Here is a 15,256-nt window from a genome sequence, read left to right as displayed (position 1 = left end):
AAACAAGATAGTATTCGATTTTAATTTCAAGACATTAGGGTTTCGATCAAACAATCAATACGACTTCAATTTGAAAATCATTCAATCGGTTTTATCAATTCAAACAACCAAATTCAAGAATGAGATTATCAATCCTAGCAATCGATTTCTATGTGATCAAATTCAATACGGTTTTAATTAATCAAGGCTAACATACTATATCCAAACATACAATCATTCAAACAATCAATTTCGATTCAAAGCATTAGATTATGGTTTCGATTTTAATGCATTCAATCAATCAATTTGATTTCGAATTAGGGTTTATAAAATCGAATGTGTTTTAGTATTAGGGTTTTAAATAAAATCGATTTCATGCATTCATGCAGTAAGCATGTATGCGGCTAGGATCATGGATATTAGAGTTTCGATTTTGATCTTAGATCATTGGGGTTTTGAGATTCAAAACCATTAAGGTTTCGATTTTAATTGATCAAACAATCAATCTCGATTAGGGTTTGGGGTATCGAACTTATGATTATGAGCTTCCATTTACTCATTGGGGTTTTGATCTATTACCCTATGGTTTTGATTTCAACACATATACAATTAGGGTTTATAATTTTATGGTTTCAATTCTTTATCAAACAATCAAATTCGATTATGGGTTCTCTTTAAGGTTTTGAATTACCTTAACCTCAAGTAGGGTTGAATGGACCACCAAAGAGTTGAACCGCGAGCTGGAACTGATCGGAACACGAGCTGATGTTGTCGCGAGCTGTCTGATTGCTGAGATCGGGAACGCGAGCTGTCCAACGTGCTGATCGGGTCGCGAGCTGTCCGCGAGCTATCTGGGATCGTCTTGTTTGCGAGCTGAGGTTGAACAAGCCGAGATCGTCTGAGCTAGGATCAGGAACGCCTTGAGCTGAAGCTGATCGGGAACAGATCGCAAACAAGGATCGAAATGTAAGGTTTCGCGATCGGGATTAGGATGGTTTGCCGGTAAGGATGTTCGCCGATTAGGGTTAGGGTTTTAGGCGATTTGTTTTAGCTTAGGGATTTAGAATCTATCGTGCTGATAACGTGTTGTAAAACAAGAGAATATAATATATGTTTCTGTATTATTCATAAACATAATGAGTCATTTATATATAGGAAATTACACAGTCATAGAATAATAGAAAGACTAAAGAAAGGAAATACAAATATGAAAAGAGTACAAATCATAATCTAATAAGGAAAATGCAAGATGCCGATTCTCTCTTTCTCTCTCCTCACAGTCGACTCTCTCTCTCTCTCTCTAGTATTGAGCCGGTTATGGACATCCACAATATGATTTATAACAATTATCGTTTAATTAAAATTGAAAAAAGTATCTCTCTCTCTTCCCTTTAGAGAGAGAATAAAAGTTGAAATCGGAAGTTGGGGGACTCGGTTAAAGCCCAATTGTATAGGTTTTAGACAAACGAGGATTATGTTTTGTCGATAATCTGAGACTTGAAGATGATGGTCAGCCTCCTGTTCCAGTTCCATTCATATCATTTACTATGTTTGGATTTGGGAAAGACAACGTCACAGGACGATATAAGATAGTGTGGCTATATAATATATATCCTGCTACCTTGAACAAGAAGAAGAAGACAAGATGCGAGGTTTTCGATTTAGAGGAACGGAGATGGAGATTCGTGACTACCAGACCTCTTGATCATCACCAAATCTTGTCTAATCAGAGGCCACCGTGTGCAAACGGATTATTATACTGGCTCACGGGAGATGAACAAGGATACCCATCAACACAAACCAAACTCATAGTTTTCGATATTCATACAGAGATGTTTCAAGTCACCTCAACACCACCTTTTATTACCCCTGATGCCTCTAGTGACAAAATTGGTTTATGTAATCTTAACGGTCGTCTCTGCATTTCTGAGCTCAAGGGAGATTGTAAGCAAGAGTTTTGGTGGAGGGTTGAAGAATGCAACAAGTGGGAGAGAATCTTCTCAGTTGACTTGAATTCTACTTCCTGTTGGTTTGGTGGTATCACTTCACAGCCTCTCACACCTTTGGCCATTTCCAGGGATAACAATAAAGTCGTCCTCTCGCTTTCCTATCAAGAAAGCCTTGTTGACTTTGATCTTGATCCTGACTCGACTGTTTATCATTTGTATTATTCTGGTTACTATGGCTTGGCTATTCCTTATTTTCCAAGTTTATCACTAGTTCATGCAACTTTCTAGCTCTCTATTTTATTTTTTTCTGAAACTATTTATCTTCTTCAGTAACATTAAAATGTGTTTTTATATTCAATGAGCACTTCTTATTTATGTTTTGATGACCTAATTATTTATTATCAAGTTATGAATATCATGCTTGCTACGATATCAACAGTACTTAGTTACTAGACTTCTTGTGCTGTATTTGCATATTGGGTTAATTAGACTGAAAATTTTATACAAAAAGTCATTTTAGCCTTTGGTAACATGTGACACGTGATCAAAGGAATACTAAGTGATGAATGCTGGATATTAAACATGAGAATAGCCTTCACGTGGAGTTATTAAACATGAGAATATCCTTCAAGCGGAGTGTAGGCGAAAACAAACCATTCTAGTGGAGTATAAGGAGGAACCTCAAAATGCTGAGATGTTTAAACATGAGAATAGCCTTCAAGCTATCATCTTTGAGATAATTAATCGCTCTTTTAAGGTTTGCTTGAGATCGTCGTCCCATATACGCTAACTCTAGCATTTTGAGATGATGAATTTAAATATATATATATATATATATTAGATAATGATGTATGTATGTATTTAGTTCTGTTATCTTACAGTTTTCTACCATATCTTAGTAAATCCTAGTTGTGTAAATACCACACTATTACTATGTGAATACACACCTAGTAAAGAAGTTGTTTTATGGTATCATATCCTAAAGATCTCACCCAATTGTTTCTCTTCTCTTAGAGCTCATATCCCCTTCTTTCTCACATTAACTCCGAGATAACTCGAGATAAAGACTAAACCAAACTGGTTACTCCGCCATGGTCCTTGTGTTGTCCCACGAGGTTTAAAACTATCTGATGTTCTTCNGGGGAGGGGGGTGGATGTTGTTGTAGTTGTGCAATTGCTCAGTATAGTTTATGCTTAGAATTATGAAAAATGTGTAATCAGGACAAGCTATGCATTACATATTTGTGGGACAACACAAGGATCATGGCAGACAAATTGTACTAATTCTTGGGGATAATTTGTTCTAATCCACCATTGCCTCCACCAGTTTTGCATTATGCAAATACCAAGCTCTTTTTTTTTTTAACACTCGAATTCCAAGCCCTATTTTGAAAGCAAATGGGAATGTGCAATGCGTTGACTTTTAGTTCTTTTCAGTTATGCGTTGATTTTAATTGTTCTTTATATATACTTTGATACTTACTAATTTCTAGATGACAGGTTGTGTGTATGTATTTTAATATCTCACTCAAGCAAGCAAGCAATGCTGTCCGACCTACCAACTTTAGCAACTCCTAGTTCACATTTTAACTTTGGCAACTCCTAGTTCACATTTTTATATTGTTTCTTGTGTTTTTCATTAAACAATGCCATGATTTGTACTATTCACTGATGGTACATAGATTAAAACTTTAGGATCGATATTTCTTGCATATACGTGGTTTGTACTATTCACTAGTGCTTACAGGGTGTTATTAGTTCTAACTTCTAACTTCTAACTTCTAAAATAAGAACATGCTATATTAATCACTGATTTTGACGGAAGGACCTCCAGTTTCAATAGCATTAAATAAAACGAACAACATGTCAATAATTACGGGGTTGAGCGAAATGACTCTTTACTTATCCTGAACCTGTTATATCGAATCGCATTCATTTAATAACAACAAATGTTTATAGATTTGGAGTTGGCTGATTAAGATCCATTATTAAACAAAGACTATTCGTCTAAAATATAAAATATAATTCAAATCTAACCCAATGCGTTGAAGAAAAAATGTTATTTAACAATGTGTTGCTTGGATTTGAAGTACATACACATGTCTTTAGATCTGAAATTATAAACGTTTCAGAGATTTCTTTATCCTTTGACGAAGAGACTATAACAAGGAAAGAGCAAAACGTGCCGCTCGGATCTGGTCCATGACGCGTCTTTTAGGTTATCTGAAAAATCAACGGTAAAGGTGTGTAGACTATGATCAGTGAAGTGAACAGTCAATAACAGACGGCAGGCATATCGGACGGTCACTACTTTTTCCTGCTATTTACAAACGGTCGTGATTTCTCTCTGTGACATGGGACCAAGTAAACTTTATTATATTGATATCAACAATGGATTGTATTTATAGAAGAACATCAATTCGAGGTGGTGTTCATCTATAAGATAAAAAGCAGCAAGTATTCTGATACTTTTTATAATATCCCTTATTATTACCACGTTTTATTCTATTTCAATTTTCATACACAAAATATTTTTATTTTTATATGGCATAGTAAATTAACATCAATGGTTTGTAAAGTCTTTTACAGTCTTTCTTTTAAGTTTTTTTGTTCTTTCCTGATAAGCAATTAAAAAACATACAGTAAGTATTTTAATAACTTTTAAATAATATTATTATTACCACGTTTGATTCTATTTTACTTTTTATGACTACAGTCTTATACTTTGGCAGAGTAAAAAATTAACGTAAATTGGTATCATTGGATTGTATTTCTATATTGCCAAAAAAAAAGAGATTTATTTATATAAAACATAAGAAGACTTTTAAAAGTCTTTCTTTGAGGTTTTTTGTCGTAAATAAATTAGAAAAAGGCAGAAATTATGGGAGGACTCTTTCGTCACACAGTTGATGCTGTCTAAATATCCGTTACCAGAAGCTAAGAGTTACCGACAGGTAACTTGGGAGATCGGAGTTCTTGTCTGAAAGAGTCCCATTCTTATTATTCGAAACTTCTTCCCACAGACTTTTTCAGTTTTTTTTTCTTTCCCAGATTATTTACTGTTCTTTCTTCGTCCACTTGTGCAGAAGAAAATATAAATATCTCAACCCACCGTGGATCTGTGAAGCTTGTTGAACAAATCAAATGTTGTTGGGAGCTTAAAGAAAAGTTCTTTCTTTATTCTTAAAACTCTTCAGATTCCAAGCTCAACTCAAGAAGGCTTTCAGATTCTGACCATGGATCCTTAAAGAAGCTTGAAGAAGCAAATTTGAAGAAGATGGTTCGGAGAATAAAGAGGAAAGGTTTCATAAACACCGAAGCTGCAAGAGAGTTTTTCAATCATCTAGTTGCGGAGAGACACTCTCTTCTGTTGCTGGTTCCTTTGGTGTTAGCTTTCTGGGCTATTGAGAGATGGGTCTTCGCTTTCTCCAACTGGGTTCCTCTCGTCGTTGCTGTTTGGGCTTCTCTTCAGGTAATCCACCCAAAAAGTCACTTCCTTTTTTTTTTTCCTGTATTTGATTGCTGTGTGGGATTCAAGCTTACATATAGATAAAGTCTTTTTCTTGTTTTAATTTGCCCCTTTAAAAGGTTAATTTAATGGTTAATGGATATTGTTATAGAATCCTGTGATAAAGTTGGAGGCTTTATGCCTTTTTGTTTATACCTAACTTTTACAAACTTGTCATATACACCCAAAAGTGTTTGATCTTTCGAAATAGTTATGGTAAATTGCTTAGACATGGAAGACTGACAATCTTTATATATATATATATATATATATATATATATATATATATTTGAGTTTGAAGCTTACTTATGTTACTATTTACTCGCTAGAATGTTTTGTGTAGGTTTCTTATGTTAAACTTGGTGAATTTTCAGGAGCTTTAGTCAATTTGTTCATATGCACACATAATTAGGATATTGAGGTTTACTGTTTAAGTCTTGCTTTGTATTTTTTCTCACTGCTGTTCATATGTTGTTTCTCTGCAGTATGGGAGTTACCAAAGGGCAATACTTGCAGAAGATCTAACCAGGAAGTGGAAGCAAAACGTGTTCAATGCTTCGGTGAGACTTTCTGTTACCCTCGTTTTGTTTTTTACCTGGAAACTTTTGTTACATTTGCTCCATTTTTACAAGACTCCTTTGATTGTCTTTGTGTACAGACTATAACTCCATTGGAACATTGCCAATGGCTGAACAAATTACTGTCTGAAATTTGGCTAAACTTCATGAACAAAAAACTCTCTCTCAGATTTTCTTCTATGGTAGAGGTCAGATTCATTCTCAGCTATGTGCTCTTACTACCTAACATGTGTTTTTGTGCCCGTTGGTTCCTTCTAAAACATTGTGTAACGTTTGGTATTTATTTTTTTAATCTAAAACGCAGAAACGGTTGAGGCAACGAAGATCAAGACTAATAGAAAATATACAGTTGTTGGAGTTCTCTCTTGGCTCATGTCCTCCTTTGCTGGGACTCAACGGAACATGTTGGTCTCAATCAGGGGAACAGGTTCCTTTACTACATTTTCTTTTGACTGCAAATATTCCAAGAAAAAGGTTTGGCTTTTGACTTAATACTTTACCCTTTTTTTCTCTACCGGTATAGAAAATCTTGCGGTTAGATTTCACTTGGGACACATCTGATCTAAGCATCTTGCTCCAAGCCAAGTTGTCCAAACCGTTTAACAGAACAGCAAGAATCGTCGTCAACAGTCTTTGCATCAAAGGAGATGTAAGTGTAACTATTATTGGTCTAAACTTTTAGTCTTTTCGTTGAAACTTGCGAGTCTTACTTCATTTATTCTACAGATACTAATCAGACCAACTCTAGAAGGAAAAGCAATGCTCTATTCCTTTGTATCTAACCCTGACGTTAGAATCGGAGTTGCTTTCGGCGGTGGCGGTGGCCAATCTCTTCCCGCCACAGAGCTTCCCGGTGTCTCCTCTTGGCTGGTTTGTTTCTCTTACATTTTCTCCAAATAATATTAGTTTTTTTTTAAACCGATAAAAGGGTAAAACCGTTATTCTCTTCCCGTTTCAGGTGAAGATCCTAACGGAAACATTGAACAAGAAGATGGTGGAGCCAAGACGAGGATGTTTCTCATTACCAGCCACCGATCTTCACAAAACAGCAGTAGGAGGAATCATCTACGTAACAGTAGTCTCCGGTAGCAACCTTCATCGCAGCGTCCTCCGCGGAAGCCCCTCCTCGAGAAGTCCCGACATTGCGGAAAGTAGTAACGGTGGCAGCAGCAGCAACAAACCTGTACAAACGTTCGTGGAGGTCGAGCTAGAACAGCTGTCTCGAAGAAGCGAGATGAGAACAGGACCCAATCCAGCTTATCAGTCAACGTTCAACATGATCTTACACGACAATACGGGGACGCTTAAGTTTAACCTCTACGAGAATAATCCTGCTAGTGTCAGATACGACAGTCTCGCTAGCTGCGAAGTTAAGGTAATGACATGAATCAATAACACTGCTAAGTAGTTACATTTCGTTGCCTTTGAACGTTTCTTCTCTATTCAAATGTAACAGCTCAAATACGTTAACGATGATTCTACAATGTTTTGGGCCGTCGGATATGATAACGGTGTGATAGCTAAACACGCTGAGTTCTGTGGTCAAGAAGTTGAGATGGTTGTTCCCTTTGAAGGTGTTAGCTCCAGCGAGGTATATATACTTACTAGTCAAGTTTGTTTATGTATTTATTACCAGTGTTCAAGTGATCGGTACGCTTTATAGGGATTACTATCTAGGCGCCTAGACCAATTGTTTTTTTCTTAAAATCGTTATAGAAAAACTGTTTTATGGTCGTTTACTGTGTTATTTGCTTTGCAAGTTCGTCTCCTTACTGTTGTTATCTTCATTTTAGTTGACTGTGCGGCTACTTCTAAAGGAATGGCACTTCTCTGATGGCTCACATAGCTTGAACGGTGTTAACTCAAGTTCTTTACACTCACTCGATGGATCGGCTAGCTTGTTCTCGAAAACCGGTCGGAAGATAATCGTCACGGTTTTAGCAGGGAAGAATCTTCTTGTTTCTAAGACTGGAAAATGCGACGCTAATGTCAAGTTGCAGTATGGGAAAGTAAGTAATCACTGCGTAACTCTGCATGTAAAGTGAGTTTATTTTTTGTTTAATATTCTTCTTGTTTGTGTAATAGACTATACAAAAAACGAAGACGGTGAACGCGGCAGAGGGTGTGTGGAACCAGAAGTTTGAGTTTGAGGAGTTGGCAGGAGAAGAATATCTGAAAGTGAAATGCTATAGAGAAGAGATGCTTGGCACTGACAACATCGGTACAGCTACGTTGAGTCTTCATGGGATTAGTAACAGCGAAATGCATATATGGGTTCCTCTTGAAGAAGTTAGTTCTGGAGAGATAGAGCTTTTGATCGAAGCTCTTAGTCCTGAGTATAGTGAAGTAAGTGTTCTTGAAGAAAACAAATCTCACTCTTTTTTCTCTCTTCTTTTCCTTGATGTTTTATCTTTTAATCTCAGGCGGATTCTAGTAAAGGCTTGATTGAACTGGTGCTTGTTGAAGCGCGGGATCTCGTGGCTGCGGATCTTAGAGGAACCAGTGATCCTTACGTCAGGGTTCAGTACGGAGAGAAGAAACAGAGGACAAAGGTAATGAAGAAACTGATTTGGACTCAATAGAGACATAAGACAAAACTTTACTGTTGTTGTGTGTTTTTCTTTAGGTTATTTACAAGACATTGCATCCCAAATGGAATCAGACAATGGAGTTCCCAGATGATGGGAGCTCCTTGGAGCTACACGTCAAAGACCATAACACACTGCTTCCAACTTCAAGCATCGGTAACTGCGTTGTGGAATACCAACGGCTAAAGCCAAACGAGACAGCCGACAAGTGGATACCTCTCCAAGGAGTGACACGTGGAGAGATCCGTGTGAGAGTCACGAGGAAAGTCACCGAGGCTCCAAGAAGAGCCAGCGCGGACTCTAGCTCTCCGTTCAACAAAGCGCTCTTGTTGTCTAACCAGATGAAGCAGGTGATGATAAAGTTTCAGAATTTGATCGACGATGGAGATCTCGAAGGTCTTGGTGAAGCTTTGGGAGAGCTGGAGAGTTTGGAGGATGAGCAAGAAGAGTATTTGGTCCAGCTTCAGACAGAGCAGATGCTGCTTATCAACAAGATTAAAGATCTTGGTAAAGAGATTCTTAACTCGTCCCCTGTTCAAGCCACGTCTCATTCGCCGTCTAGGTCCGGGTCTGGTTCGGGAGGTGGATCGTATAGCCGGCTAAGATTACCAGCGCCAATGTAGTGTAGTTGGTTTGTGATCAACCTACAAAAACAATCTATGGTGTATATAGATAGATATGTAGGGCATTGGATAAAATGTTTAAAGAGAATGTGATCAGCCCTTTGTGTTACAGAAAGGTAGAAACCATCATCTGTAAGTTTGTTTTTTATTTCCATTGTTATTGAGTAGCCACTAAAGCAGTTGTAATAGTTTGTAAAAACTGTTATTCTGTTTCTAGTCTGAGAAATAATTTACGGAAACTAGAGAAGCTGTATACTATTCCAACCTCATGGTTCTCTTCTCTAGTCTTAAGTTCAGTGCACCGCATTAATCTCATATATTTTAAAGATCTTATATATTAAAGAGAAACATTTTTTTAAATTATAACATTTAGTTCAATGTTTAGGTGTCAGCTTCAGTGTTCCTCACACCCTTTAGTTAAAAAATCTTATGTTACTAGAATATTACAACATATTTATTGCATGGACCGTTCATTAATACAAGACTATAATGTTATCAATTAATTTTCAAAATTGATAAATGCAATTGTATGTTGAAAGGAACACAAATTGATATACTGTATGTTACGTATGTTGTTACATAAATGAGCTTGAATCGGTAGTATATTTTATTCCATAAAAGATTATATATTTTTTATATAGTAAGTATAGATTTCTTGTAATAAACAGTGATTCTCTAGACATACAATTATTTCACTATCTCATGTCTAGTTCATACTCACACAATCAAAATTCCATATCATTTTTCTATGGGAAAAAATATTAGTAATGGGGCAAGTTAGTTTAAGCCGAAATTTAAAACTGTGGACATTAAAATAAGAACTTATCAACAACTATGGTCCCATACATTATTTATCAACCTTATATTCATGCTCGCGTGTTATATAGATTTTATACTTTATAAATATATAATTATTACAGAACATTAAGATTTTTATGATCAAACATTATTATTAAAAACTCATCTCGCGCAAGTGTGAGTGTTATCAACTAGTAATCCATTGTAATTAATTGCATATCTAAATGACTCACCTTGACCAATATGTTACAACTAAAAAGCATGTTTGTTTGTTCAATAAATAGATAATCATCAGCATATGATGAAAAACTGGACTAGACCATAATTATTCATCATACATAAAGAATTAAATAAAGATTATCAAGAAACATTCTTGATTTCAAATATTGAAAAATAGACCAGTTTATTTGTTCTTCTTCTTTTTTCCTTTCTTTTTTTCTTTTTATAGTTATTCAAAATAGTCTAAAACAAAACCATAACCACACTTCTAATTAAAGAACGAAGAATTAAGTATTTAACCAAGCGATCTAACATAGAATAAAAGAAATAAGTAACTAAAGAATTAATACTTTGATTTTTTTGAATGAACTCAAAGGTTTGACCGATTTCAAAGTGGCAGGCGGAATCAATTCTATTAGGATTCATCTGGAAAAAAAACAATAGTAACCATCAAATTAAGTAACATAACAAAAACTGTACTAAAAAAACTCGTTATTACTTACAAGATATACATATCGATTTCGACATGATTGATACGATTGATTCATCAGAGACGACACAGTGGTCCACTGGATGTCAAACCAAACTTTGCTACTTCGTTTTGACCCGAGTCTTCAGCAATTTTCCATGATTAAATTAACTAAAAACAATATAAAATTAGAAAACCAAAACCCTAGGTTTAGTCAACATATACCTAAAAGAAGACAAAATTACTCTAAAACCACATGTTGATCAACAAGATTCAATAGATATTATGAATAAAGTATCTCACCTTAAAAATTTAATGAAATCTTAACTAATATATAAAGGATTATGCTCAATCCACTTATCACCGATCTATTCTATTAGAATTGAAGTACATAACAATACTTGCTTAATTTTAAGTGATTTCTTCTAATATCTTCATCATTCCTTTTAAATTAATTTTAACCACTTCATTTATTGTATTTTTCAAATAATTCGAAAATATTTATTACACAAGTGTAAAATAGAATTTACGTATTTTAATTGCTTTATTACATCTTTTATACTCCATTTTAACTCTTCATAACTACTTTACTAATTAACTTTATCATAATAATTTGGTATCATATATATATTTTACGTGTTAACCATAATAATCTTAAAGGTTTGAATGTAATTGTTCCATTTCGTGATAAAAATTCAAACTAGTTAAGAAAACATTTTTATTCGGTTACATAATCAGTCAGACATTAGTATTTAGGTTTCTGTTCAAGTATGAATCAGTTCTTTCATGTATCAAAATTTTTAGGTTTTAAAATTAGGCTCCGTTTGGATATTATAAATTTATGAGCGGAGGCCGAGTCGGGTGAGTTCGGTTATGATGTGTAGGAATATAAAAAATATCCAAATAACCTATGTATTTAGAAATGTGAATGAACAATTTATAAAAATGTATAACATATTATCCGCGCGGACGCGCGGATCAAAATCTAGTTGATTTTAACTTGAAAGCCCATAATAAATCTAGAATCTAATATGGTATCAAAGTGTATATCCTAAAAACCCCTAAAAGCCTAATTCATCCAACTTTTCTAATTAACCTTCTCAACCGGGTATAAATATTTTACTGAACTCACTCGACCGAGTATAAATGTTCTAAAACAAGAGTCATCATCTCGAGGATGGTTTTAGGAATAAAATATCTCACATCAGGAATTTAACAGAACCTTCAGTAATATATATAAAGCGTTAGAGCCAATCCACTTATCAGCAATTAATGTTAACTCAGAAACCATAATAAACTCGAATCTAATACTAGGTCCATTAATAAGCCAAGTTTTCCCGCTTGGAGGATGAACAAGAAGAGTATTTGGTCCAGCTTCAGACAAGAGCAAACGCTGCTTATCAACAAGATTAAAGATCTTGGTAAGGAGATTCTTAACTCGTCCCCTGTTCAAGCCCCGTCTCATTCGCCGTCCAGGTCTAGGTCAGGTTCGGGAGGTGGATCGTATAGCCGGAGATTACTAGCTCCGATGTAGTGTAGTTGGTTTGTGATCAACCTACAAAAACAATCTTTGGTGTATATAAGATAGAATGTAGGGCATTGGGTAAAATGTTCAAAGAGAATGTGATCAGCCCTTTGTGTTACAGAAGGTAGAAACCATCATCTGTAAGTTTGTTTTTATTTCCATTCTTATTAAGTAGCAACTAAATCATTTGTAATTGTTTGTAAAAGCTGTTGTTCTGTTTCTAGTCTGAGAAATACACAAGCATTCAATTTCATGGTTCTCTAGTCTATGTTTAGTTCACCACATTAATAATCTTGATCTACATGTTACAACTTGCAAGCATGTTTGTTTGTTCAAGAGAGTAAACCATCAATAGATGATGAATAAGCTGGACTAGACCATAATCATTCCATCATACATGAAGGATTAAATAAAATGGCATGATAGTGTTTTTAGATGACTTGGTCATACTGTAAGTTTACAAAAGCTCCTGCCAAGTTAACCTCTACAGTTCTAGCTAGTGACTGTGAATATGGTCACAAAATGGGGATAGAGCAGATAGCCTACGCAGAACCAGCGGGGACAGTGGCTGCATTGGAGCCAGGTTGAACTGAAGTGGCTGAAGCGGAGATCAAACTCGGATCTTTCTTCTCGGGTACAACAATGGGAACTGATGCGCTGGATTGTGGAGCTGCAGCCGCGTCTGGAGCGGGTTTTTGGAGCTGATTAGACTTACCAAAGTCATTGGAAGAACTGTGAAGTTGCTGTAGCCTGTAATCTGTTTCAGGCCGCCGGCAAATCTTCCTCAAGGGAACGATTTCCTGTTGGGATAACGGAAAAGAAATAAAAAATAGGTGAGTGGGGAGGAGGGTTTTGCTTCAGATTCTTAAACCATGAAACAAAACGGAGCTGACAGGTAAGAAAATGGTTAGAGATAGCTTGAAAGATGAGCGTCCAACCTCGGACTGGTCGTGGCTGTAACGCACCAAGAACCTACAACGACAACCTCTTATATCGTGTCTTCTTCTTTGTGCATCAAGAACTTTGGCGTCAAAATAGAGAGCTTGATCTTTACCTTCCTGAAGATGTCGTAACAAAAGTCTAGTCAGAGATAAACTCACATGACACTGATTGCTAAGAAACCATAGTTCTAAACCTGGAAGCAAAGAACGAGATCTCCAGCAAGAACTGCAACACATTCTGATGCTTCACATGGGTGTGATCGTAGCCTTATGTGCTTCTTGACTTTTATCCATTCATCTTCTCCAACTTCAAAACCCGCAAATCGAACCTGCACTTCCTGAAATATCCAACAGAAAAGATATGTTTATAAGCAAAACGAACAAGGGAAAGAACAAAGTAGTCAACTAGAAACTGGATAGGAATTTACCGGATCACCAGTCTCCAAGTTTCTATGAGCTAGAAAATTATGCACATCATACCTGTAATGTAAGTAAACAAAAGAGATACATATTAGAGACTAACACTGGAAAATGTAATGAGGTTGAAGAAAAGTATCATAAGTCAGCCAAAACTACTGAAAATCAAATCCAAGTAAATTACCATGCACCGTCCCTGGCAGATTTGGCTTCAAATTCCAAGTAAGATTTGTACGAATCACTCCTCATGACACCGGGAACTACGAGAATAAATAGTAAGCAATTACAAAAATGGCATCTATGCAAATATGCCCCATACTGAACTAGACTTATGGATAAGAAACTCAAAATGAAAGAGAAAAAAAAAACCAATGAAACTTATTCAAATGAATAAGCTTCTCAGTCAATTTGAATTGATTGCAAGTACAAGGCACCTAATATACCTGAAAGCACATTTCTCATCTGATTTGTTGAATCCACACCGGGCGGCATGGAAGAAGACACATTAAGCTTCCCAGGAGCTTTATTCCCCCTTGCTCTTAGAGCATATCTCCTGTTTTGGAACCAGTTCCATATCTGTGATGGATACAAAAACAACACCTTCTTAAGAGGCAATTCCAACAGTCCCTTGTCTAGAAAAAAAAAAACTTTAAAAATCCTGAAAGAAAAAAAAAACATTACTTGTTTGAACTGCACAACAATCTTCCCCTTCCGCTCCACTGATTCACTGAAGAAGGTAACCACTTATTATATGATATAACACGAGTGCTTTTTAAGACAAAGCTACAAGGAAGGAGTAGAGACCTAAACTTGTCAGCAAGATCTTCAAGAATATGTCGACTTGGCATTGCTATATTATGCTGTAACAATATTCCCTCCATCTCCATTACCTTATCAACACAGAAGATTAGCTAAAGCAAACATGATAAAACCTTTTCTTCAACACAAAGGAATATAACTATATAACAGATAGAGATGAAAACACTTATGAACCAAAACGATAGAAAGTACTATACTTTCACAAGATGAAAACTGAATTGATCGATAAAAACTCAGTATTTTTTATAAAATAAACCTATCATGAACCACCAAAAAAGGAAAAACCTTCCCCAGAAATTAGTTCTCACTCAATTACAAAGAGAATAACATCAAAGATGTCGATCACCTCAGCCATGTTAAACCGGAACGCCGGACTGCCATTACTTGGAGGCCGACCCATCGCAGCTTCGTCTCACGAGAAAACGATTGGTGGCGGAAAGTGAAAACGATCGGAGATTTTCTCACTAAATTTTTGAATTTGCCAGTGAATCAGGCAACGCCGGTGACTCGCACGACAACGAAACGTAACCTGTTTTTTACCCAACCCGGTTTCTAATATATATATATAGAAAAACGGGATTGTAAAACGCCCATTTTATAGGCCCAATATTAGTACGAAATAAAATCTTCTCCATATGGTAAAGTATTATTTAGATCTTTTTCTTTTTTTTATTTTAGAGAAAAAGACAAAAATAGCAATAAATCAAGTTTTTGTTCCCAAACTAGCACTCAAAGTAAAAAGTCACAAAAATAGCACTTAATGTTTTATCAAAAATCACAAACTTAGGGTTTAGAGTTAAAGGGTGGGGTTTAGGATTTAGGGTTTAGGGTTTAGGGTTTAGG

General features: G+C 35.8%; 3 protein-coding genes across 4 annotated transcripts; 2 read left to right on the top strand and 1 right to left on the bottom strand.

The window, feature by feature from the left end:
• The first annotated feature begins 1,473 nt into the window (after positions 1–1,473).
• On the top strand, positions 1,474–2,301 carry LOC106294448 (putative F-box protein At2g02030). Its single transcript, XM_013730002.1, has one exon. The coding sequence runs from the start codon at positions 1,527–1,529 to the stop codon at positions 2,214–2,216; it is 690 nt and encodes a 229-aa protein (XP_013585456.1). The 5' UTR covers positions 1,474–1,526; the 3' UTR covers positions 2,217–2,301.
• A 2,424-nt stretch (positions 2,302–4,725) lies between these two features.
• Positions 4,726–9,466, top strand: LOC106294444. Of its 2 annotated transcripts, XM_013729997.1 has the most exons (13): positions 4,726–4,882; positions 5,015–5,400; positions 5,922–5,996; positions 6,095–6,202; positions 6,319–6,441; positions 6,538–6,663; positions 6,741–6,884; positions 6,973–7,389; positions 7,471–7,605; positions 7,808–8,023; positions 8,100–8,360; positions 8,438–8,566; positions 8,641–9,466. In XM_013729997.1, exons 2-13 carry the CDS (start codon positions 5,206–5,208, stop codon positions 9,223–9,225), a joined length of 2,514 nt encoding a protein of 837 aa, XP_013585451.1. In that variant the 5' UTR covers positions 4,726–4,882; positions 5,015–5,205; the 3' UTR covers positions 9,226–9,466. The 2 variants fall into 2 exon arrangements, with proteins under 2 accessions (XP_013585451.1, XP_013585450.1); XM_013729996.1 differs by having other exon boundaries at positions 4,878–5,400.
• Positions 9,467–12,581: 3,115 nt separating this feature from the next.
• On the bottom strand, positions 12,582–14,955 carry LOC106294446 (protein SAWADEE HOMEODOMAIN HOMOLOG 2-like). Its single transcript, XM_013730001.1, has 9 exons — positions 14,760–14,955; positions 14,399–14,484; positions 14,276–14,321; positions 14,038–14,170; positions 13,779–13,854; positions 13,606–13,657; positions 13,372–13,515; positions 13,175–13,294; positions 12,582–13,036 (listed from the first exon to the last, which is right to left on the bottom strand). Exons 1-9 carry the CDS (start codon positions 14,811–14,813, stop codon positions 12,779–12,781), a joined length of 969 nt encoding a protein of 322 aa, XP_013585455.1. The 5' UTR covers positions 14,814–14,955; the 3' UTR covers positions 12,582–12,778.
• Positions 14,956–15,256: the final 301 nt, after the last annotated feature.

Source organism: Brassica oleracea, chromosome C5 (assembly GCF_000695525.1).
Source record: "Brassica oleracea var. oleracea cultivar TO1000 chromosome C5, BOL, whole genome shotgun sequence".
Lineage (NCBI taxonomy): Eukaryota > Viridiplantae > Streptophyta > Magnoliopsida > Brassicales > Brassicaceae > Brassica > Brassica oleracea.
The sequence above is the reverse complement of the archived record's forward strand: the minus strand, read 5'-3'. Positions and strand labels throughout refer to the sequence as shown.

Bases quoted from the DNA above. Each gene is read 5' to 3' on its own strand.
- LOC106294448 (XM_013730002.1), top strand. From the start codon at position 1,527: ATGTTTGGATTTGGGAAAGACAACGTCACAGGACGATATAAGATAGTG.
- LOC106294444 (XM_013729997.1), top strand. From the start codon at position 5,206: ATGGTTCGGAGAATAAAGAGGAAAGGTTTCATAAACACCGAAGCTGCA. The intron at 6,203-6,318 runs GTCAGATTCATT...TCTAAAACGCAG, and splicing joins GATTTTCTTCTATGGTAGAG to AAACGGTTGAGGCAACGAAG. The intron at 8,567-8,640 runs GTAATGAAGAAA...GTTTTTCTTTAG, and splicing joins AGAAGAAACAGAGGACAAAG to GTTATTTACAAGACATTGCA.
- LOC106294446 (XM_013730001.1), bottom strand. From the start codon at position 14,813: ATGGGTCGGCCTCCAAGTAATGGCAGTCCGGCGTTCCGGTTTAACATG. The intron at 14,322-14,398 runs GTCTCTACTCCT...TACCTTCTTCAG, and splicing joins GATCTTGCTGACAAGTTTAG to TGAATCAGTGGAGCGGAAGG. The intron at 13,855-14,037 runs GTATATTAGGTG...TTATTCTCGTAG, and splicing joins GATGAGAAATGTGCTTTCAG to TTCCCGGTGTCATGAGGAGT.